We start from the raw sequence: 24080 nt of genomic DNA, 5'->3' as shown, positions 1-24080 counted from the left end.
GCCAGCGCCCGGAGCTGAGGTGTGCCGACGCCGCCAACGTTCACCGTGTACTCAGTGCATACCGGAGTGTCTCTTATTCCCTCTATCTCTATACATTGCATACAACACACACCCATACGTACTGTCATTCGTCATCATTTTCTTCTCTCATCCTAGTCCTCATCCTCTTCATCAATGTCCTCCTCTTCCTCTCGCCTCTCGCACTCTCTTGGGATAAACCGGTCAACCTGACCCTCGTCTTCGTGCAGTATATTACGTGCCTGCTCGGTGAGTTGTTTTGTGCATTTAGTTTCGGGTACTTTTACCTGCAGCTCTGTTGAATGGACGAGTGTGCGTGTAATATGTGGTCGTCGTGCGCTCGTTAATTGTTGAACAAAAAAAAAAAAAAAACAACAAAAAAAACGGAGCAGACTACTTACGTTGGTGCAGCAGCAGAGATACGATTGACGATAAGATTGAAAAATCTATAAGCGTAGTGCGTGGGTGTACCCGTGTTACCAATATCCTTTAGTATTACGGTCGGGAGGTACCTCATATTATACATCGGTTCGTCGTACACGTACGGGAATTAATGATTTGTTTTCTATATTTGTGCTAGAGTGTTGAATTTAAGATCCGCACGAATACGTGTTGTGGCTGTATATTATATACATACACACACACACATATATATATACGCGTATTCGTAGTAAAGAAGTAAAATCAATACTCCACGTTGCGTTGAATCGGATTTACGGGGTTCTTTAAATATAGTACACAGTTTCAGCCAACGAGCTGTACACCTTATCTTTATCTTGATGTCAGTGATATTTCTGCTGCACACTCTTGTGTGATACATTTATTTTGTCTTTATTTTGTTTTTTTTATTTCTATGTCAAGTGCTTTTTTTCGGAAAAAAGTTGTTTGCTAATTAGCATCATTTAGTTTTCAAGTTTTTTAGGCTAGTGGCTTATTGTTTCAAATTCTTAGTGTAAATTGGAATGAAAGTCTCGAAGTTTTTTTCCATGTATTTTTAAAAGTTGAAGAAATTTGTTTGATGCTGATATTAGTTTTTTTTTTTATATTATTGAACATTTTTTTTTTTTTTTTTTTTCAACAGGGTCTTACGATCTTGCCGAGAGAAGCCGAGGATGAGGATGTGTTTCTGTGTTAAAAATAAATTTAGAGAGTGGATGAATAAATATCAAGAGTTTTTCAAATCAAAGAAACAACTATGCTCGAGCATTGAATAGTGATTTTTTTTTTTTTTTTTAATTATTTATTTCGATTGAATCGGTTGATAAAGTGGTAATTCAATGAATTACACCATAGTTAAGAGAACAGATTGTGAATCAAAGAGGTGACGAATAAAGAAAAGATTTCGATCAAGTGTGCAGTTTATAAAAAAAAATGTGGAATATGATGTGCGACGTGATGCCGACTATAGTAGAGGATAGCATTAGCCAGAGGAGCTCCCAGTTTTCTGGGGATGAGCAGAACTTTGAGCACCTCATGGTCTCAGTACTCGATGAACGAGACAAACTTATGGAGTCGTTCAGAGAGAGCCAAGAACGTCTCCAAGAAACTGAGGCCAGACTACAAGAGGTGGAAAAGGAAAGGGATGCTCTGAATCGCCAACTTGATGCTAATATTCCACAGGTAAAATAACTAACAATTATTAAACCAATTGTATTCAACGTGATGACAAAAAGTTGAAGTTATATTTACTTTACAATTAAATTTTTTTTTCTTTTTTCCTATCTTCTCCTAGTGCATACTTTTCAAACTTGATGTTTCATGGCAATTTTTTTCAGTAAATCTTCCAAGAACCAGAGATTTCAGAGTGTAACATCAATTTTGTACAATTATACTTTGAATTACTTTGATTACGACGTATATCAATGATTCTTCGTCGTTACCTAGTCAAGGCCCATACAATAATTTTCTAGGAAATGATTTTGCACTCTGAACAAAATTATAATGTTTTTGCGGTTTTCGATCTACCTTGTTTTATATGTGTATGTTATTTTCAAATAGTGAAAAAAAAAAAAAAACAACAACAACAATGTCTGCTTTACTTGATATTTGTAACATACATTTGTTCATTAAATGTACGTTTAATAAATTTACAATCACTTAATTTTTTTTACAAACGTGTATTCCATTATGTTTACACTATTTTAGTAAACAAAAAAAAAATGTTTTGAGTTTCACAACATTAATTTTCGATAAATATTCTGTGAAAAGCTTTTTAGAGTCTTTTTTTCTAAACCTTTCTAATATTACGTTAGTGTAAAAAATCTCTTTTTCATATAAAAAATAGTATTAGGCATTCCGTTTTTTTACGATGTGTGGGAAGTGTCACCAAAATAGTGACCTAGAAAAAGTTAGTAAGGTCTTCATGACGCATCTCTCTGATTTTTTTATTATTTTATTAATTTTTCTCCACTACATGAAAGGATATATTATGCGATGCTATTAACAGTTTAAAAAAAAAGTTTTTTTGGAAAAAAAAAAATAGTGAAAGAAGATTCAAAGTTTATTTCCAACTCCCTCCTGTGTTTCTAACTGATGAACGCGCTTAGATTATGTCGGATTAAGTTCCGAACTTACGCAGTACGATAAAAAAGCGTAAAGCCCTCGATCAATCAGAGCACAAAAATAAAACTCAAAGGCTCAAAACTTTTTTCATTTTTATGAATGACCACACCATAGTTACTTGTAGAACATACGCAGAAGACAATAATAACTAACACGAGAGTATTCGTCAAAGTTCGCATCAACACTCGTAGCAAATAACTAGCTCTTATGTTATACTCATCAATTTGTATTTAATGATATAATATCATCTTTAGGGGATACCATACTCCAAGCGTATCATGATTATAATACAGAGAACGCTTACGTAATTATTGCGTGGATTATGGTTTTTTTTAATTTACGTCCTATTTTTTATTTGAATTTAAAGGAAGCTGAAGCTTTAACCATTGGTTGTTTTTTTTTTTTTTTTTTTTACCATTTAGGCCTTTGCTTAATAACCAAGAAATTAATTAATTTAAGAAAAAAAAAGAAAGTCGGTCAATAGTAATAACTAGTTTTACACTTAACGTAGGCTATTAAAAAAATGTTTTTTTTTTTTTTTTTTCTTCATTGCATCACACTTCCTTAGTAGTGCTCTTATCCCCTAAATCATTATACAGTAATTACTCAAGCGTAGAATTTTTTTTTTGAATCCAAATGTGTAGTAAATTTTTTACCGACGCACCTGCGACTTTACATCTGCTATAATATGAAACAAGCCCGTACGACTGTACATCGCGTGGATATAGAATTTACGATCATTATGAAATAGTGACTACTTCATGGAATCATTTAAATTTCACCCATTTAAAATGTATTTTCATCAATACACTAAATTTAATTTTTTCGTCACAAAATCGAAATGTAAGAAAAAAAAAAAAAAAAAAAAAATGGACCACCCAAAACTTGAATTACTTTTCACCCAAAACGTGTCTCCGAGTATGTGTTTTCGACGTAACTCGTAATTTAGAAGAAAAGGAAAAAAAAAAACCTCGAATAATTTTCTCTCCCCGTAAGTACGTGAGACGATGGAAAAATATATTCGCATATTCACACTCGTATGGGGTACCAGTGCATGCATATCCTGCGCTCCCACGGACCCCACGGCGACATAATATTGTACACACCTATATGTATTTCCTCGTTCGGTTCGGCCGCGCGCGAGTTAGGGTGCGCCGGTGCCGAACAACGAACTTACACATATACTTATATACGGCGACAGCGGCGAATGGGGGAAAAACGGACGTGTGGAACAACAATAGAGGAAAAAGTCACAGTCTTGTCCCCAAAGTGAAATGTGCCCTCGTCGAGCCTACGCGGATTACCTTTCACGCGGGCCTAGTTCTGTATTTATTGTAAATTATATACATGTATATGGGAAACAAAAACCGAGCATTCTTTTGTTTACCGATCGTGCACGTGTGTAAATAAATGAATCGATAGATTGACGCTCGGATCGGCGGCGATTTCCCACCCGCGTCATCCTCCGGTGCTAATCATTTGGTCGCTCTCGCGATCGATGCAGTCGTGTGTGTATATACCACGGGCTCTCTCTCTCCTCGAGTCACTCGTCCTCACACCACCCCACATCGAGCGCCACCGGCGCGCCCCTCCCCCTTCTTCTTTCTCTCCTCTTTTTCTTTGTGTCACTGCACAGCTGCAGGAATCTCAAAAATCCTCTCCCTCCTCTGCTCTTATAAATATACGTATATATATTATACTCTCTTTCATTCGCGTGCTAACATATTTTCCCTTTGTCGATTCTTCTTCTTTGCTCTTACGAAGAATTTTTTTTTTTACCTCCCCCCCTTTCTCGCTTTTAAAAATTAAAGAGAATATGATATCAACTTGAACGTACAGCGGAGATTTTTTGGGCTTTAAATACAGAAAAAGAAAAATTCTTTTTTTTTTTTTTTTTTTTTTTTTTTTTTTCGTTTTTGTATAAATTTTACATCTAGAGGATTTTCAATGTGAGAAAAAAAATTAAAATATCACTTTATCTATGAGAGTCGTGGCTACTCGGATAATTTTTCCTCGATTTATTCATTCAGGGTAAATATCACGTTTCAAAAGAGTTAATTGCACTCGAAACACGATTGAAGCCAATTCTGCACACCAAAGAGAATAAATAATACATATTTAGAGCAAAAAACATGATGGATACACGCCAATAAAATTCAAAGCTTTATATATATATATATATATATATATATATATATATATATATATATATATTGTCTCAGTTTGATTTCAATTTATAAATAAAAAAAAAAATTACGTTAGCCTAAAATGATAAATGATTGTTTTGATTATTCATGATGGACAATGCCGAGTAGGAGTAAGCTAACTAATAAGTACTTTTAGCTGAACATTAAGGTAAAAAGTTTGTATTTACTACTGTTTACGAGTAAGGAAAAAAAAATGAAGTACCCCATTCAATCGTATAGCCTGTGATTTTACCCAAATTCCTTTTGACAACCGAAGCAGCTCGGACTACTTATAATACACATGCTCGGCAATTCTAAAATCTCCGCGCGAAATCACACACGCGCACACCTCACTCGTGATTTTTCTGCCCCGCATCGCCATCAGAACCAATTTCCCCAGCGCACGCCTCCCCAAGTACATTAAAACCCGAAGGAGGCCAGCCGCAGTCGCTGGAAACTCCAGTGTATAGGTTGTGCACGAGAGAGCCTCCCCCTCCCCCCATATGTATATAGGTACATCTCATCTTCCCGGCGAAGGATGCTGCAAGGATAAAATTAGTCGAGGACGGAAATCGATACCGCGACGACGTCGCCGTTCATCGATAGCACCTTGGTGTATTATGCCGCTGCGCGTGGGATTTTTTTTCCATTCACCGGTACAAGAGCTCCTGGGATTTTTTTTTTTCCCATGGCTCGGTAAAATCTGCTTCGTTTTTTATTCCATCGAATGCTAATTTATTCGCGCAAAGAGTCTTTCAAAAACATAAAAGTCGCACTGAAGGGTCTTTAACGGAGAGTCGTTTTTTTTTTTTTTTTTTTTTGTATTGACTCCCAAAAACGAGTAATTTCGTATTGTCATACTGAGAAGAGGAGGGATTTTTTTTATTGTCAACTCGGGCAAGTATTCATAGGGTCGCCTGAGCGTGAATTTGGTTTGCCTCTCATGCATAAAATATTGTACGCACTCGTTGCTGCTGTTGATGCATGAGCTACTCCGTTGCTGGGAGAAAACTTGAAATTTACGATAAGTTTGGAATGGTGGGAAAGGAAAACACTTTGTTAATCGATTTGGGGCAATTTTTTCGTGCGTCACGTGGAAGATAATTTAATAGGTGTACCTGTATATATGTTAGGTAGACGGTGATACTGACCTTGTAGTGCTTACGTCTGTTTTTTTTTTTCGATTTTTGTTTAGACATGATTAAATATTTATCAAGTACTTATTTCAATTTAAAAATTGTTTTAACCATCAAAATTTTCAAGTTGAGGCTTCCACAAAAAAAAAAAAAATTGTGGTGTATACTTCTGAAAATGACGATTTATGTGAGATTAAACTTGCCACTCCTTGGCTATTTTGTTCCCGTATTTTTCTGTATACTTGCAGTGTGCTAGAGACAAAGATCTTTATGTACAAAAGCGTAGCTTGAAAACAAATTGTTTTAATTTTGGAACATTACTCACTCAAATAATTTATTTAAACACTCGTAGTGGAAAACCCAAAAATATTTTCATTTTCATGAGACAAACTGTAATTAGTTACAATATAAGTATTAACACGGTGAATAAAAAATCAAAATTAAAAATAAAACTTTGATAACAGAGCTATACTCACTGTAATATAAAACGATGATGTAATGAACGATTTTATAAAATAAATTTGGTTTGTTTACAAACGTTCTGTTTTCAATTCTGTTGAAACATTTCTCAATTTGTAATATGCATACATTTTTTTTTTTTTTTATAATTTGATAAAACAAACGAAAATTCTTTCTTAACCCAACCACTCGCATACTCCAATTTCACAGCATAAAAATAATAAAAATACTTTTGATGGTGAAAAAATCGTTTGAAGATTCGTAATAAAATATAAAAACTACATTTACACACTTGAGCTGCTATAATAACATTAAAATGAACATTTTCAGCTCTGGATGAGTAAAATGTATCGATAGGATCCTTATACATACAAATAATATGATGAAATGAATATAAATTTTATTGTTTACATAGTGCAAAGAAAAAACGTATCGGTATGTCAAACATGTCGGACATATTTTTCAACACAACCCAATTTCCTACCGATACACCTTCCGTTAGGAAGAAAAAAAATTGAGAGAGAGTAACCAAGTATGAAAAATTGTATTCAAAGTAGATGGAATTTTAAGGTGTCCGTCAACTCGGATAGTACTGCCGCGAAAAATCGCAAGAGAAAAAAAAAAGTAGCCCGTAACAAAGTTGATCCAATCGATAACCCAATATCGCAGCAGAAGCTCATGCGAGCCGTGCCGCATTTCCTGATTAGCTTACAACATCCCTCTATACCCCTGTACAACCCCTCTGTTGCTTAACCCATACGCGAAGGGAGAGAGGAGGAAGCACAAGGGCGCGTGCATCTGCACTTGGGTCCGCGCGTAACCTAATACACAGATGCCTCTGTGTGACGCATTCCTCGTACAATGTCGTCGAGAGTATACATCTGCCAGATGAAAGCTTTCCCGACACGCGCACCTATATATATATAATATTATGTTTGCGACTGTGCTATACGTAATACGCAAGAGAAGAGGGATATTTATATATATTATATGCGTCCATAGGTACACAGTATAGTAGATAGAGGCAGGTGCGCTAGTCGAGAGGAAAATCCAGCGGATTTATGCGCCAGCTCTGATGCTATCTGAAATGATCTGCATGTACCGAACTGCGCGCCGTGTATATACTGCACTTGTACGTGTATCCTTGCATTTGCGAGCGAGAGCAGATTATATATTACGTTTATTTAGCGGGATTAGTTTAAATTGGCAGCCACCCTTGCTGCTGCTCTCTCTTCTTACCTCTCGGGCGTTTATCTTTTGTTTATCTTTTTAAGAACTGATTGCTCGTGCACAAGGAGAAGTGAAATTTTTGATTGTTTAAGAAACAAATGTAGTTCTTTACGGATTCTTTTTTTTTTTTTTTTTTTTTTTTTTTTTTTTTTTTTTTCAGATAATACAAAGCTTCATGTGGAGGAAAAATCACCACTATTTCATATTATACTTGAGTTGTTTACTTGTTTAGTGGTACTTATAGCTCTGTCTCTGTGTGTGTGTGTGTGTGTGTGTGTGTGTGTGTCTAGCCAAATTGTTGAATCTCCCGCGCGTGTATATAAGTATTATACTCATACTTTACGAGCAAGTCATAATTTTATTGTATGCACATACTTACACTTTGATATTCTCGAATTTTAAATTAAATAGCAGAGTATAGCATTTGTCTTTTTTGAGAAGTTAGCAGTGTTTTGTCCAGTTCATACTAGTCCACGTATTTGTCTGATTATACAGTTTCGCATCAAGTTGGTTGTCGAACAATAAATTGTGCAAGTGCCGCGCATATTTTGATTTTTCCATTGAGCATATGAAACCTGTTTGGGTTTACGTAAACGGCCGATATAATAAATACGTAACGAATTATTTATTCGTGTCTTATACGGTTCCCAAGCGTTTTCTCGTCGAGTTTTTAAAATTTTGCACTCAACACGTATGTACAATACGTAGCTCAAATGCAGAAACGCCGGTTATCTCGAAAATTTTTCCGAAGATTCGAATAAATCTAGAAAAATAATTTTTTTTTTTTTTTTTTTTTTTTTTTTCATTTAACGGTATTTGTGTGTTTATTTGGCGTAAATTCATTTTTATTGCGATAAATTGCTTAGGAATTTAAACAAAAAATCATACCACAAGTTGGTCATTTATTTTTGCACGTTACAGGCACTTCTAGACTATTGTTTGGAATTTATTAAACAAATATTAATGTGACCCACTGGACTGTCTATTTATTTATTTATTTTTTTTCCAGTACTTATTTCCCACCAGTGGTGGTTCAGAAAGTAACTTTCTTTGACGAATAAACCATGAAAAGAAGTTCGCACGGTACCGATGACGTACACATCCAAAGACAAGTCGCCTTGATCCATTTTCAATTCGAGTCGATACGGTAACATTTTCCGCGCAACAGTCGTCTTCCCTATAGCTGGACTCCTATGCACAGCTGTCGATTTCACACGTTACAATAGGCTCCGAATATATATGTATATATACAACCTGGTTAGAACAGATGGAACAACAACAACAACAACTGCGGTAGCAGGAAGGCCACTTTGACCCAGTTCGGAGCTCTCGCGAGGCGCGTTCCACAAAGAGACAAAAAGCACATAATGTACAATGCAAGTATATAGGTACTTTGAATATGAAAATTGGACATGCATATATATACAAGCTGTGTTGTCTATGTGCCTATATACATGAGAAAGTCCACAAAAAAATGTCCCGTTTTTGTTCCCCATTTTGGTAAAAAAAACTTTTTTCGAGGTACACTTTCGAGATGCGGTTCATTTTCCTCATAGCACGTGGCACTACGAGTAAAATGAGCCCTATATCCAAGATGTGACTAAAAAAAATGTTTATCATCAAAATGTGGGGTCGAAAACGGGATATTTTTTGTGGGTTTCCTCATATATATGTATGGGTTCATTTGACACTCATTGTTGGCCATTCGCGTTTGATCACTATGACGAGGTAAATGCGCCACACTTATGCGCGCGAATGAGGCGCCCACCGCCTAATGAATATCCCTTGATCCGATTGTGGCTTTAAAAAAAAAAAAAAAAAAAAAAAAGCCAAGCTCGTTCAGCTCTTTGCCTTGAAACCTGTCCTCGTGTCTTCTTCTTCGCGCGAGGGGGTGCGATGGAACACTTAAACGGGGCCTGTCGTGCATATACATATACACTGATGCAGCGACCGATCGAACTCGTTCACTGCAGTCTCTCAATTGTAACGAATAGAAGAGCAGCGGGTAGTTGTAAAAAGGCGTGGATTCGTACGGGAACAGCTCATCGAAAAGTCAACAGCCACAAGGCGACCTTGAAAGCCGCAAATGTCGCTCATTTTCCCGCAGAGATTTCAGAGGGACCATATCGCGTTATCTTACGTCGAAGGGGCCTATACGCGATGTATAATACATCGATCCGATAATGAGTGTACACGCGCTTATACTTTGTTCGGAAGGCAAAGTGAAAAAGAAGGAGGTGCGAGTTGGTTTCGCTAACTTTGTCTCTTCTTTTGTCTTACGCCATCCTTTGAATTTACTTTGCGACCGAGAGCTTTTCTTCCTCCCCGGGCTTTTCAAACTTTATGAGAGTCTCTCCTCCTTTTGTTTAACGAGTCCCTCTCTCTCTCTCTCTATCTCTTTGACGAAAAATTTATGAACGCAACACACATTATCTTTGGAAAGTATATAGTTGGCGGGTTCTTTGCAGGCGATTGAGCCCACCACTGCTGCTTAATTTTCGTAAATTATGCACGTATATACTTCTTACATGTGTGTTAATTACGAGGTCATCCCGCGTCAATCCTATACTCGTCCGTGAGATTAAGAAAATTTTGACTCTTGGTATATGGACAGAGAAAATAAATGATATACGCCTGTCGATCTCGTAACGAAAAAATAATAGATATACATATCCTCGTTCCAGATGTACAGTCCGATCACACCTCGATTACAATAAGTTTTATCAAACATGTTTTTGGGTGCCGTAACGTTTATGTATACATACAATACGCGATACAATCTATCTGTGACCACATCATATTTTGTGTCTCTGTGTGAGTGTTTCAACATCTCTCACACCTTTCCGAAGTAATAATATTTCAAGGAACATTGGAACAAACATCTATTCCCCAACGACCATCATCCATCAATTGAACGTTCGTTATCTCGATCAATTCACTGCAAGAGTCATTAATGACAAAAACGCTTGCCGGCACGTGCATAACATCGCGTGGGGAAACTATTTTTCCTGGGAGAAAAACAAAAAGCAACACTCTGATCACTCTATACCACTCGGTGGCAGTGGCAAAAAGCAGGGTCGAACAACTCGTATTAATTTTCATCGCCATCATCAACAAGCCCAGAGAGAGGGAGACGAAAAAAAAAAAAAAAAAGAAGATTTTTTTTACACGAGATAAGAAAAAAAATATGCGAGTGATATAGACACCCGAGCACGCCTCGATAACGTATGCATGTAATATATACCTGTACAGTCGCAGCGCGTGACCTCGGCGTTGTTACTTCATTCGTATACTTCTTGCGTTTCCGCGTGCCCATACCTTGTAATCAGCTCCCGTCGCCTATATGTACCAGGTGCAAAAAGAAAACGCGTCCCTCCCTCCCTGCGCGTGCAATAAACAACACTGTGTACCACCGACTGCTCCGCGGTGCATAATATCTCGGCGATGGCAAAAAAATAAAAAAATCGCGAGACCGGTCTAGCCGGCGCGACTTTCGATACACCCGCCGGCTTGATATTTTACCTCCGTCGGTGCGTGCTGGGTATATCATCTGCGCGTGTACGTACACCGGCAGCTATTTGATTCTCGTAACCGATACAGACGCCCAAACTATCGAATTTTGCAAATCTTTTTTTTCTCCCCTCCAAAAAAAAAAAAAAAAGCAACTTGTCGCCATTCGATCGCGGCTTGATGCTTGTTTTTTTTTTAAGAATTCGATACTTTTTGCAGAAGGAGATGAGCGTTTTTAGTAATGAAGTAGGTGACGCAATTTGTGATACAACAAATGAATATATTTCATTAAAAAATTTCAAGTTCAAGGATGAAGAAAAATTAAATTTTCCGTTGCATTCTCGTTAGGGAAAATAGCAGTATATGTCTGAAAATACAAAAAAATGTATAAACCACGAGTCTGATGAGAGTTGCGTGTTGAAAACTCACCTGAAACACCCAAATGCCAATTGCTTGCGCAGTTTAAGTATTTTAGAAAATCGTCCAAACTCAATCACGGGAAAAAAGAAAACACTTGGCTCTCGTAACTCTATAGGTAGGTATAAAGTAAAAGTCCGTAAGTGCCTTTTGAAAGCGTCGTCATACATTGCGGCAGAGGAGGAGAGGGGGGGACCTGCTCGTACGTGGAAATGACGTTTGTACGGGACAGTTTAGCGCGAGAAAATTACTTGAATGCGGCAACAGGTGATGCAACTGTTTCATCGTTATCGTACAATTAAAGGTTTTACAAATCGTCAAAGCAATCCACGGATTAAGGCGATTGGCGCACACACACTACACCAGAGTCTAGCTCGGTGTGAACTGTACGTCCCGAACAATGAAGTGAGAAATCTCCCACAAGGTTTTTTTTTTTTTTTTTTCACCTAAATAACAAGTTTTTTTCGACAAAATTCGAGGATGCCCACTTTGTATCAAAGCACGATTCGATACCATGTTCATGAATGATACAATTACAAATCGAGGTACATGTATAGATATATACATATATGGTCCCATAAATAATTTCAGTGAACCCGCACAAGTTTCAGTGTTGCATTACCAGCCCCTCACACATATACGCAAAAATATGCTTCTTCCGCTTTTTCATCCCTATAACACGCGCTTGCATCATCCTGGATACAAATTATATACCTGTAGCTGTTGGTTAGCAGCAGCGCTCTCTCTCTCTCATGTCTATCCTCCCGTGCAAATTGGCTTAAGGACCTTGCCCCCTCCCCCTCCGTACCGAGGAGACGATGGGGCTTTTCGCGCGTTCATTTTGCGTTGCACATGCACGTTCCCCAACCGACTGCCCCCCCCCCCCCCATAGCAAGGATACCCTACTACCACTGTATAACTAATTATTACTTTGTTCGGTTGCAGTGTGCGTGCGTGCGTGTGTATACATGTAACCTTCGCTGATTTCGCTTCAGCTCGTCAAACGAATTTATACACGCCCATTAGGCAATAATCCCTTTTGCGGTGGTGGTGCTCTGTGAAACACACTCGTTAGCGACTCCCCTCCCCCCCCGCCCCTCTGTGGTGCAGTGTCCGCGCTATGGGCTCTCGGTTTTCTTCCCTCAACACCCATGTGCGTCTGTTCAGGTGTTTGTGCATTGTACATTGTAGCCCCTTTTGTTTCTTCTTTTTTCTTTTTCATCCCAAAGTCGTTGGGTTGGGAGAAATATTAATCGATTTTTTGTTTTCCGTCAAACGTGGGTTGTTGATCGCTTGGGATAGTCCGCGATCGTTAATAATCATCGATTGGAAAAAGTCTTGGGTATAATACAAGAAAAAATTAGCTCGAGCGCCACGTGTGATTGTTTTATTTGTGGCGATGAAGGTTACAATTGTTTATGGGAAAAGTCTTTAAAAGATTTAATATTTCGGAATCTGGGACAATAATAGGTACATTTTTTTTTTTTTTTTTTTTTTTTTTGCCACCGATTTCAGCAAAGATCACTTTTCGCCGTCCGAACCGGATTATCGTTTGCGCGTGCATCAGAAACAATTGATTCACTGTGTACACCCCCACTGTGATGTATGATACACGATATGGTTGAAGCTCGCTATATCGTGGCTTCCGATGACGTAATCGCGAGTCTGCATTGATACACGCGCTTATATAGTGAGAAGTGCCACAGGCACATTTGTACAACAATGAAAAACAGTGACACATAAGTAACTCGGTACTTGTTAGGTGCGACATGCATTCATTACCACGTACATGATAATATATAATACATGTTTTTATAACAATCGAGCCATTGTCTGTGTCTTAGTTTTTTTTTTTTTTTTTTTTTTCATATCCGATATTTGAGTCGTTGAATACAACAACCTATGTAAATTTAATAATAAATAAAATAAATTGAATTCTGATTGTTTGGTCACGTAAGAGTATCCAGTAAATTAAAAAAAAAAAAAAAACTTTTAAATACATTTATAGCTTACGTAGGTTTTATCCCAGGCGTGGTTCTCAAGTGTTCATATAAAAGTGGAAATTTTTCTTCTCAAGTAATCTGGTCTATATTATCAAACGAGCAAAGATTTTTGTACAATTATTTTGTTTTTATTCTGAAAAGGAAGAAGGATTCCATTCTTTCATTCATTGATCCATTTTGTCTCTTTAAATTAATCGCATTCAAATTATCATTTTTAATTATTTTTTACTCTCCACGTGAAGTACTTATTGACACTGTGGCTGATACGTTGAAAAAGAGAATTTTTTCTACTGTCAAAGGTCCAAAAAATTGAGGTAACACATGACAAAAATTTAATAAGATTTTTAAATATTTTTAAACATCCGTCCAACAATACCAAGATGTAATAAAAAAAAAAGTAAATTTTTTTTCAAGCGAATGTTATTTCTTGTTTTATTGTACCCAATAAAATCAAACATAAATCGTTATCATAAACTGTAACAAAATATTTTATCAAGTGAAATATGGCTCTTCAAAGTAAAGCACTTTATTTCTCAATAATATTTCACAAGGTGCATTAACTACGAAAAGATCAACGTCCTTGCGACTTTGCTATAGTTTTTTAAGCCATAAAGTAGTTTTTTCTCTTCGAAGGCGTTTTCTTCCTTGAGATCCTATACGAGTGCTCTTATAACATCATTATAAAGGTGGAAAAATTTCATGACAAAAGTTTTTCCATTTTCCTTTTCCCAAACCAAGCAGGTTGCTATTTTTCGTTTCAAGTCTATTATATTCTCTCTCTTTCATGTATAGGTATTCAAACCACCAAAATTTTCTTTTAGGCCCTTTGACCCACTTATTCCGTGTCACTCGTTAATTTTGTTGTCTTTTCATTATTTATGTAAAAATAACTTAAAAATATCATTCTTATCATCAATTGTAAGTATAGGCTTTTTTTGGCTTTTTTTGTACTATATCGTTTTAGTCTTTAATCTCCGCTAGCATTGAATTACTATGTCACAACTACGTAAGTATCAATAAAAAGATACACACTCTCACCCAATTGGATTGATTTAAAAAAAGGAAAGCTGCAAAATAATAAGTATCCTCTTCTTCTTCACCGGCTAAAAGCAAAAACTCCGGTGTCTGCTCGAACCATCGTAAAAATCCAGTTCCACGTATTCGCACACCGCATTGCAGCATCGGCAAGAGTGTAATTTTAGAAAAAATCAAAGACCCACCTCCATCGTCCGAATCAACTACAAATTCACCCAATAAAATATAACGTCAAATATCCAATCGGCTCTTCCAAATGGTGGGAAAAAAAAAGGCGCAAAATTTTCTCAAAAGCCCTCCACCATAGTCCCCTTTGAAGAGCATTTTCCACCCGAGACCGGCGAGCGCCACAAGCGCATCATTCTTACTCGCGCATCCGACGAATATAGCTCGCGCTGGGGAAAGACAGAGTCGAAACGGAAGAGGAGAGAGACGGACGAAAAGGAGTCGCGGGAGGAAAATGAAGAGAGAAGCCGCCTGTGGTGGCTGCCGCGGAAATGATTCGAAGGTGGAGGCGTATTGTATAGCGCGCTAAAGTAAGTCCCTGTAGGGAGGTGCAGTCGAACAAAGGGACGCGCTTTGGTGCATCCACACCATCATCAGGGGAGTGAAGGATTGATTCGAGAAAAAAATTTCTAGGACTCGCGTTGCCGAGTGAAAAGAGCGAGTGCAACGACTTGCACGCGTTGACGGCGCTGTTACCGCTATACCTACCTATATACATATACACTCTCTCGCTGGGACGATTACGACGACGACGGACTACTCGCCGATCAATAGCAGTATAGTATAGTCCGCATCTGGCCACTGTTTGGTAGATGCATACGCGCGGCGCCTCCACATGAATGAACTTTTCTCTCCCTTTTTTTCCTCACCGGTGAAACTTGTGCTCTTTTACTGCATCGCGAGCACGATGCCATACGTGTAAACATAAATATACAATCTTATGCTTACCGTGTATTGTCAAGACAATAAATGGTCAGCAACCCTTTTAAAAGCCAAATATTACGTTTGTATAAGAATAATTTGCTCACACTCGTAATATCTTACAATTACTGGATAACGAAGAATTTACTGGTTGGGGTTTTTGAAAACTCGTCGTTAAGTTGCCCATTACTTGAAATAAAAGGGGTTATTGGGTCGATTTGGTTTCATAAGATATATTTCTTTCGACAGCTGATCTCATTTTTGTATCGAGTTCATCTTCGTATTCGGTACAACTTGCTTTGTTTCGTTTATAAAAAGTAAAAAGGGAAAGAAGAAGTTATTCGCCCGGACCGAAATACCTATCAACGACCACAGCTCAAGTGGTGAAATTTCTTAAAAATCATTACGAGGGAAGACCGACGTATTATTCAATAAATATTTCGCCGCGAATTTTCCCGTATTTCCACTGCACCGATGTATGTAAATCGAACGAGGAAACGGAAGGAATTTCAATAAGTTCCCCGCTCGAGCTCTCGCGCGTATCTTACACGCGTAGGAATTTGTTTACCATAATATAATATAATCTTCAAGGCGGAGGAGGAGGCCGCGTGTGGTTGTCCGTTGCGCGCACTCCTATTATATGTATAACCGTTGCTCTGACGCAATGGAACCCACGTGTGGGTGTGTTTACAATATGTTGTACTCGATCTACTATGATGCGTTGTACATGATTTCCATGGTTTCGGAAAAATATATATGTGAGATTTTACGTGTAAATCCATCCGATTTTCATTTTGATTCTCTACTTTTGTTTACTCTTTTACTCGACTCGAAATTTTCAACTACCCTATGAAACATTATACAAGAGTAAAAGCTCCGAAGGAAAGTATTGTCATACCGATCTTCCGAAACTTTGACCTGATCCCTTTAAGTGCCACCAAAACTTGCGAGGCTCTCGTAATTGAAATCAGACAAGGATTGATCAGTAAAAATGAAAAGAGACTCCATGGTATATATAGATACACGATTACATGACAAAACTAACAGTACTCGCTACATGTGTAACACAAGTGATACTGGTATTCTCAATTTTTTTTTTTTTTTTAATTCTTTTTTCCCAGTCACGTGCGTAAAGGCAAAAACAAGGAGATCGAGGATCACGTAGTCAATTGGAGAACGAAAAAGAAAAACGCTGCACAGCGTTTCGATCGAAGGTCGTTTCACGAGCAAAAAGGATAATTGTGTCACTGATCGAGCGCGTATATACTACAGGTACTAGCTGTTTCTTTTTTCCACGCGAGGCGGCCTTTCCCGCGTATATATGCACCCCCACGTAAACCTGTAGAACTTCCAACGAACGTGAACGGTGCATATACTTATGACGCAAGTACTTTTTTTTTTTTTTCCTTCCTTCGCGGATGAAAGAAAGAACTTGAGTACACGAGATGTGTATGAAAGCGATACATGTGGAGTTTAAAAGGAGTCGAAATCATTTAGGAGTACACACTGCTGGTATATATTATATAATACTGTTTGTGTTGATTTCCCGATCGAGCCAACACGCAAGTATCCTAGCGCTGCACCACCGTCTAATTTATCGCAAACGGCGATGATAATTATTTATAGGATTGTGCGATGGCGTGGAAAGCCTTTTGCGCAACAGGCTGTGTTGTGTGGGTGTATACAGCGAACGACGAACGATTGCAGCTACACAATCGTTGGACGGTTATTGGACAGTTTTTTTTTTTTTTTCCTCTACTGTCTATTCCCACACGCCGAGGCGTTTTGGTTCAGCTGGTGTGTTGCGGGAGAGAGAAAAATTGGAATTTTTCGAGCTTAGGTCCACAAGGGTGCCGAAAAAAAGTGCTAACCATTGTGTGACCTTTACCTTCAAAGTGTGGGAAGGGTTACTTCGATAATCACATTTTTGTCGCAAAAACTTTCAATTGAATCTTGTCCTGTATCTACAGTATTCACACATCGGAATAATTCGGCTCATTATCGTCACATTAATAAGTTATTTTTCCGCCCTCGGGTGGTTTTGGGCGGCTGGTACTTCCTCGGGCGAAAAAGCAGTTTTCCGGAACTCGTTCGAAAAGTCTCCTTTACGAACCTCGTTACGTCCCTCGCCTTCGGTTCGCAAACAGAGACTTTTCAAACTCGTAGGAAAACTACTATTTTAATTGGCTACAAAATTGGTCATTTTATATAATCTAATTAATGTTTTTTTTTACAAAATTTCAATTGACTTTCTGACTACACTAAAAAGTTAAGAGTATTTTGATTTATCAAATTCAATTATTACCAATGACGAGTGTTAAATTTGCTATTTAAATTTTGAAATGAAAAATCAATTTCAAAATAGGAGTAAGGTGAAATTTTCATCTAATATTTTTTCTTTGAATGTATATTAATAGAGCAGTGCAGTAGAAGCGCAACTTTACCGGTACCAATGCTTGATTAAAGGTAGAAATGATGGCAAAGGGTGAAAACGGGAGGAAAAAAATAAAAAAATCAGGACAGCTGGGAGGCATCTCGTTTTTTCTTTGCTGTTTGTGCGCAGTTCATTTCGCGTACTGACGTCAAAGAAAGTACCGCTGCTCTGTTACTATGTGTCGCAAGAATTTGAAAGTTTTCTCGGGAATACAGATCTGTCGATGTACACCCACTACAGTTCTGTGAGTTTTCTAATCTTAAATTTTATAAATACACCTGTAGTTGAAAAACAAAAGATTTATACACTATTTTATTCATTTACGTATAGTTTGAAATATTGAAGTTACATTCTTTATTAGAATGAGTTGAAAATAAAATTTCATGCCAATCAAAATCAATTTCGTTACACGTATCATGAAAATGTATTGTATGTTTTATGGCACAATGGATATTACAAATCGTCGTCGAATTGTATAACCATAGCAATGGCTTATGCTCTAAAAGTGTTGACTCCAATAAATAATTAGTGCCGATCATTAAGTAGGCGAGTAAAGCCGATAATCTCGCATGATTTGACCGGTAATTAATTAATTCAACAGAGTAGCTTGAATCACTTAAATTTGCCAGCATAATTCACAACTATCAATCATAATTTTGGTCGATTTATGTTAACCAATTGAGCCCGTAGCCGTGCATTGTCGTTCAACCATATTATAACTATATTTGTGTTAATTGTTTGTCTTTATCATGAAAGTAGATAAAATTTTTATTATCCAGCCTTAAGGAGAAATTTATCAGTTTGAATCATTAAAAAGCATTCAAGAGAATGAAGAATCAACGTATTCGGTAGTAATCCATCATTGCATAATTATAAGTATCATTAGTGTATCACCATTTCCTTGAAATTTTCGCTCAAAAGTTCATTAAAAATTAATTAAAGAGATCGATGTCACGCTAGAGAAAAAAAAGCGATTCAACTGACAAGATGATAAAATTAAGATAAGCAAAATTACGTAACGTTTGATGATGAGTAAATCGTTCATTAATGAATTGACTAGGTATTTGAAGAAAGTTTGATCCTCGACTTAAAGCAAACACGATAAATGCTCGTACTCTCGGTACATCGTATAGGATAAATAAAACCGTTTGCTTTGTGACAATATTGACTTGATCCCAGATAAGTGTAAAGTGGCCGCTCGTATTGTTTCGGGCCAAGATGCAACACTTAATCGGCATAATATTATATCCTTTGAGGGAAAGAAGAAAGGAAAATCAATCAACTGCAACAACAACAACAAGAGTTGCCGAGGGTGGGAGAAATCAATGCAGTGATTGGCCGTCGAGAGAAAAATAGATAAACGCGGATGTAACCTTAATAAGTTTCCTGGGCGCGTCGACAATGTATGAAAGAGTCCGGCCGGCCGGGGTTGTCAATCAAGGGGACAAGAGAGTGGCCGCCGTGTGTGAGCCGATGCCGATGCGTCGGATTCGCGGAACCGATTGTATAAAATTATACAGTGTCGCGAGCCGGCCAGTTTTCTCTCTCTCTCTCTGTACACGTAGGATACGCGTGCGACCGGCTTGTTTTTTGTTTAACGCCGCTTATTCGTTGCCGATTGCTTTATTCATGTTTTAGGAGGAAAACGCGCTCTTTATCGGAGTTGCCGAGAACGCCGATTTTTTTTTTTTCTTTTTTTTTTTTATATTATGTATTTGAAAGTGCGGAGACAAAAAACATCTGGCTACCAGTCGTGAGGAACAAGCTGCTAGCAATGATTTTTTATTTCTTTTTATAGTTTATGGTAAAAAATTTTTACAGCAACAACTATAAATTACCGCACGTTTTAAACACAAATATCTAAATAAGTTTTCTCTCACAAAGTTAGTTGGATACCATGTAATCTCTGACATTTTGTTTAATATTTTGCATAAATTTTTCCCACAACAAAATCAACAGGACTGACAATTTTCTTTCAAGCAATTACGAAAACCTTCTTACAACTCATTGTTGGCCAATTCGCTCCACCTTCATTGTTTACACATGCTGTCGCAAAGTTTTGTTTGTTTTTTCGCAAATTTAAGAAAATTTCAGTCAACTGCATTGCTTGACAAATACTTACTTGAATTCATATTTTCACGGGGGTAAAATCTCGTTTTCTCTCATCATCGTCGCGTTAAAAAGCTCACGTTTTGCTGCAAAACTAAGTAACACAACGTTGTGAATCAATTAACAAACTCGAAAGAGCAATTCAGCCGCGATACGGCAAAGGTATAACCCGCACAAAAGAGCAAGACAAAGTTTCAAAGGATCCGCGTATACAGAGAGACAATAACGCGACTCTTGGTGTGCGTTCATAGACATAATACGGACGGGAGGGGTCGAGAGGGTTGCCTTTAGCAGAGCCAAAGTCCTATACTTATAGGGAGAAGGGAGAACGTCAATAAGCGAAACTCGATCTGTTCAAATAGACCATATATATATATGTATATACCAAGGTGCAGTATAGAAACAGTATATCGAGGGGTAGACAAAAGGAGCTTCGTTGCGTACGATCCGACGTACTATACTTACATGTACTTATGGACTTTTAACGTTGCATTTACTTTGTATACCTACACTGCTGTTGCACGCGTGTTTATGTGAAGCGCTATACCCCCCCTAAACGACGAAGTAAGTGACTTATGCACCCCCACCCTTACCTCCTCCAGCTTGGAGCTCACGTTGCACGGGTGCGTAATAGTACCTTGGTAAACTTAGACGGTGGTGCAAGCTAAACGCCTCGAAAAACGAGAATCCAAAAATTACAATGCAAGGCAACGAGCTGTTATTACCCGTTAAAGGAGATCGTTTAGTTTATATAAACTCTCCTCCTCTTTCCTCCCTCCTCCGTGTTTATCCAAATTTAGTGAGATGAGAGATTTTTCACATCCCAATTTAAGAGCACGTCGATTTCACTCGTTCATTTTGAGTTTCGTCACACGTAAGGATACAGGTATATGTATACAATATGTGTATCTGAGGAGAGACAACTTCATAATTAGGCGCGTGTGTCGATTTATAAAACGACAAGAACCTCCTTTACTTATTCCTACATCATATACACATTTATATAAAAATACTAATTATTCTCTTCTATAAAGTTTTACTTTCACTATATTATCTTAATTGTAACCACATTACAATACATGGGCAATGCTGTGAAACATCAACTTACATTGCGCGTGTGTCATTAATGTTATTCATATACTTGATGTTGTACCCCGTGACTATTATCATACGGGGAGTAAAAAAAAAAAAAAAAAAAGAAAAGAAAAGAAAAAAAAAAGTCGTCTAAGACTATAGGGTCAGTCCTATCGGTGTGTCGGGGCACTTATGCGCACACCCACGTGTTTTTCTCAATTAAGCGCCGAGAGCCGAGGAGATTGATGTCAGCAAGAGTCGGCTCGATCGATTGTTCGGCTTTTATTTCAATACCCCCATTCTTATATATCTATGTCCGTGGGATAAAACACGTGCGCCAAGCAACACGATGGTGTGAAATGTTTATCTATACTCGGCCACGCTCATTGGCCAAGAGATCAACAACAGGCTTCTACAGTTAATATATATATACACGCACTAATGGAAAAAAAGGTGCACACGTATACACAATACGAACATCGAATCGCTATCTCTAAACATTTATTGTAAACCGCAATGTGCCATTGACAACAGTTCATATATTTATATGTGTGTTCCTCTCGAAGAGCATATTTATTATAGACGTCTCGTGTTATCGACCATCCAACAGTTGCAATACTTAATTTAAACGCGAGAAACCGACAAGTGCACGCATGTGGGCTTGGACGTCCGCACGGCTATTAACACACCATCACGTGTGGAGATCGGCTTTGAATGTACGTTTCCACACTATACAATTGTACGCACCAGCTCGCGCATATTTTGCTGGTTGGAGTATATAATGATGCGACCGACAGTTTAGCTATATACCTACGCTCTTTACTCGTCTGAGGGAGTGCCAATTTGACCTGTATTCGAGAGTTTTTTTTTTTGAAAATTCACATCTTGACAAGTGACCGGTTAGCTTTGTAAAAGCCATTTAATGTATATACATACCGTCTAATGTACAAATGTCATGATTTATTTGTTGTGTACTTGTGCACCGTTGGCAAGAATTACCTTTACCTTTTAAACTTTTTCAAGAAATCGGCTTATGTTATTTCATTTTACTTATCTGCTGCAGTGATTGGGTGTGCAGCTGCAAAAATTGATTGAGCAAAACGTTTCGTCAATGTCATTGTGACAACAGCAATCGAAACTGAACCCTCAGAATCTGGTGTTTTGATCCATGGCGATTATGTGAGAACTTGGTGTTGAATAAAATATATTGTCTATCTATTGCTGCTTTACACATAGCTATACAATAGCGAGAGTTAAAGTATACTTACATCTAATCAAATTACTTGACAATCATTTTTGGGATGTTTACTCCGGTTTACTCTTGCAAATTGCACAACCGTCGCTATAAATCCAAGTATCTTAAAACTTGTTTTAATTCGTCTAATAAGTACTTGGATTTTCAGTAATACTATATTGTAATATATCTACAATAGCGTATACATTGCAATGACAACACGTGCAAACAAAGATGAGACGCGTCATCATTTCACGTACCGCCTTGCGACTGATAGTTTCTCAGGTATATAGGGCCGTCACTATATAGCTCGCGTATTATATACGAGAAAAGCCGCTCCGCGCAGTTCATCATCGTGCATTATAATTTCAGTGTTTGGGGACGCGCGCGTACGCACACGTCTATAACCCTATAGAACAATAAAGCTGCAACACCTGGGGGTGGTTGGGTGGGATTATGGAGTGGTATATGTTTTAAACGTATACTACACGTTTTAAACGTCTAAAATAATAATAATAATAATGAGGTTTTCTCTCCAATCTAGAGAAATAATCAAAGTCAGCCTCCTCGGGTATATTGTAAGGTCTTATTGGTGAACGAATTTCGTTTGCAACGAGGAAGATCGTGCGATTCAGAACAAGTAAATTCTACTTTTTTTTTTATTCACACATTTTATGATAATCATAATCGGTGCATAAAACGTATTCACAATTTTTATTTGGTACATTTATTCGTGATGTGTCTGTGGAAAGATCCCTCAAGTTTTTGTCATCACGTGTCCCCAAATTTTCCACAAACTTTGTTCAATCGACAGTTTTTCCCATCTTTGACAATAAAATGACTATAATAAAAGTGTAAAAATCTGTTGTTCGTTCACAGGAATACTCGCAGCTGACGAAAGAGCTAGCAGCAGCGCGAGAGAGCATACACGAGAAGGACGAGGAGATCACGGAACTGAAAGCGGAGCGAAACAACACGAGGGTAAGCGCCATTGTCTGCAACCGCTCACTCGGTTCTTACACAATTTTTGTTCCTGATTGTCGCTATTTTTTTTTTCACACCGTTTTCAGGGTATCAATTAACATTACCAAGCATATCTACACATGAGACTATTGTTTTTTTTTCGTAAAGATTTGATTCGTGACCAACGATCACTAGAACACGTCTCACCCACCCAACGAGCTTTCACAATAAAGTACACCTGTCCGAAGATTTAGCAAACTAATGTACGTCCACACTTTATTATCTCTCTCTGATCTCATTATTTCCGAAAAACTTTGCGAGAGACTTGTCTCGATTTCATTGTACTCATACCCCCAATTGTTTTCTGTTTTAATTGTACTTATTGTGTGGTATCAAATGGAGATATAATTATTTTAATGAAGCTAAAGCTATGTATAGCAGATGCATCGCAACAGCGTGAAAATTTCACCTTTTGTGAGTCGATTTGTTTTATTGGTATCGAGATAATAGATGTATGAAAATTTGAGATAATAAAAATGAAAATTTTATGTAGAATATCTAAACCAACTACCAAAATTTTGATCTGAAAGCTTAAAGTTATGTTTTTTTTTTTTTTTGCCCTTAAAATGTAATATTGTGATGCAATATTAAAATATGCGTGATGATCAACGTTTCAAGATGAAACATGTGTACACGGTACTCGTTATTTTTTATACCATGTAAATATCATGACCAAGTGAATACAATTTACTGAAATCATTAATTAAAATAAAAAAAAATAAA

At 37.5% G+C, this 24080-nt stretch overlaps 1 protein-coding gene across 1 annotated transcript in view; it reads left to right on the top strand.

The window, feature by feature from the left end:
• Liprin-alpha (PTPRF interacting protein alpha) overlaps positions 1-24080 on the top strand; it is a 49277-nt gene continuing 25197 nt past the window's right edge. The window contains exons 1-3 of the mRNA XM_089590625.1: positions 1-267; positions 1100-1638; positions 23214-23315. Coding sequence (XP_089446751.1) covers positions 1390-1638; positions 23214-23315 — 351 coding nt within the window. The 5' untranslated portion in view covers positions 1-267; positions 1100-1389. The remainder of the gene's footprint in view (positions 268-1099; positions 1639-23213; positions 23316-24080) is intronic.

This window comes from Copidosoma floridanum, unplaced genomic scaffold (assembly GCF_036245765.1).
Source record: "Copidosoma floridanum isolate Cflo_tuat_1 unplaced genomic scaffold, Cflo_Japanese_pri ptg000012l, whole genome shotgun sequence".
Classification (NCBI taxonomy): Eukaryota; Metazoa; Arthropoda; class Insecta; order Hymenoptera; family Encyrtidae; genus Copidosoma; species Copidosoma floridanum.
The sequence above is the reverse complement of the archived record's forward strand: the minus strand, read 5'-3'. Positions and strand labels throughout refer to the sequence as shown.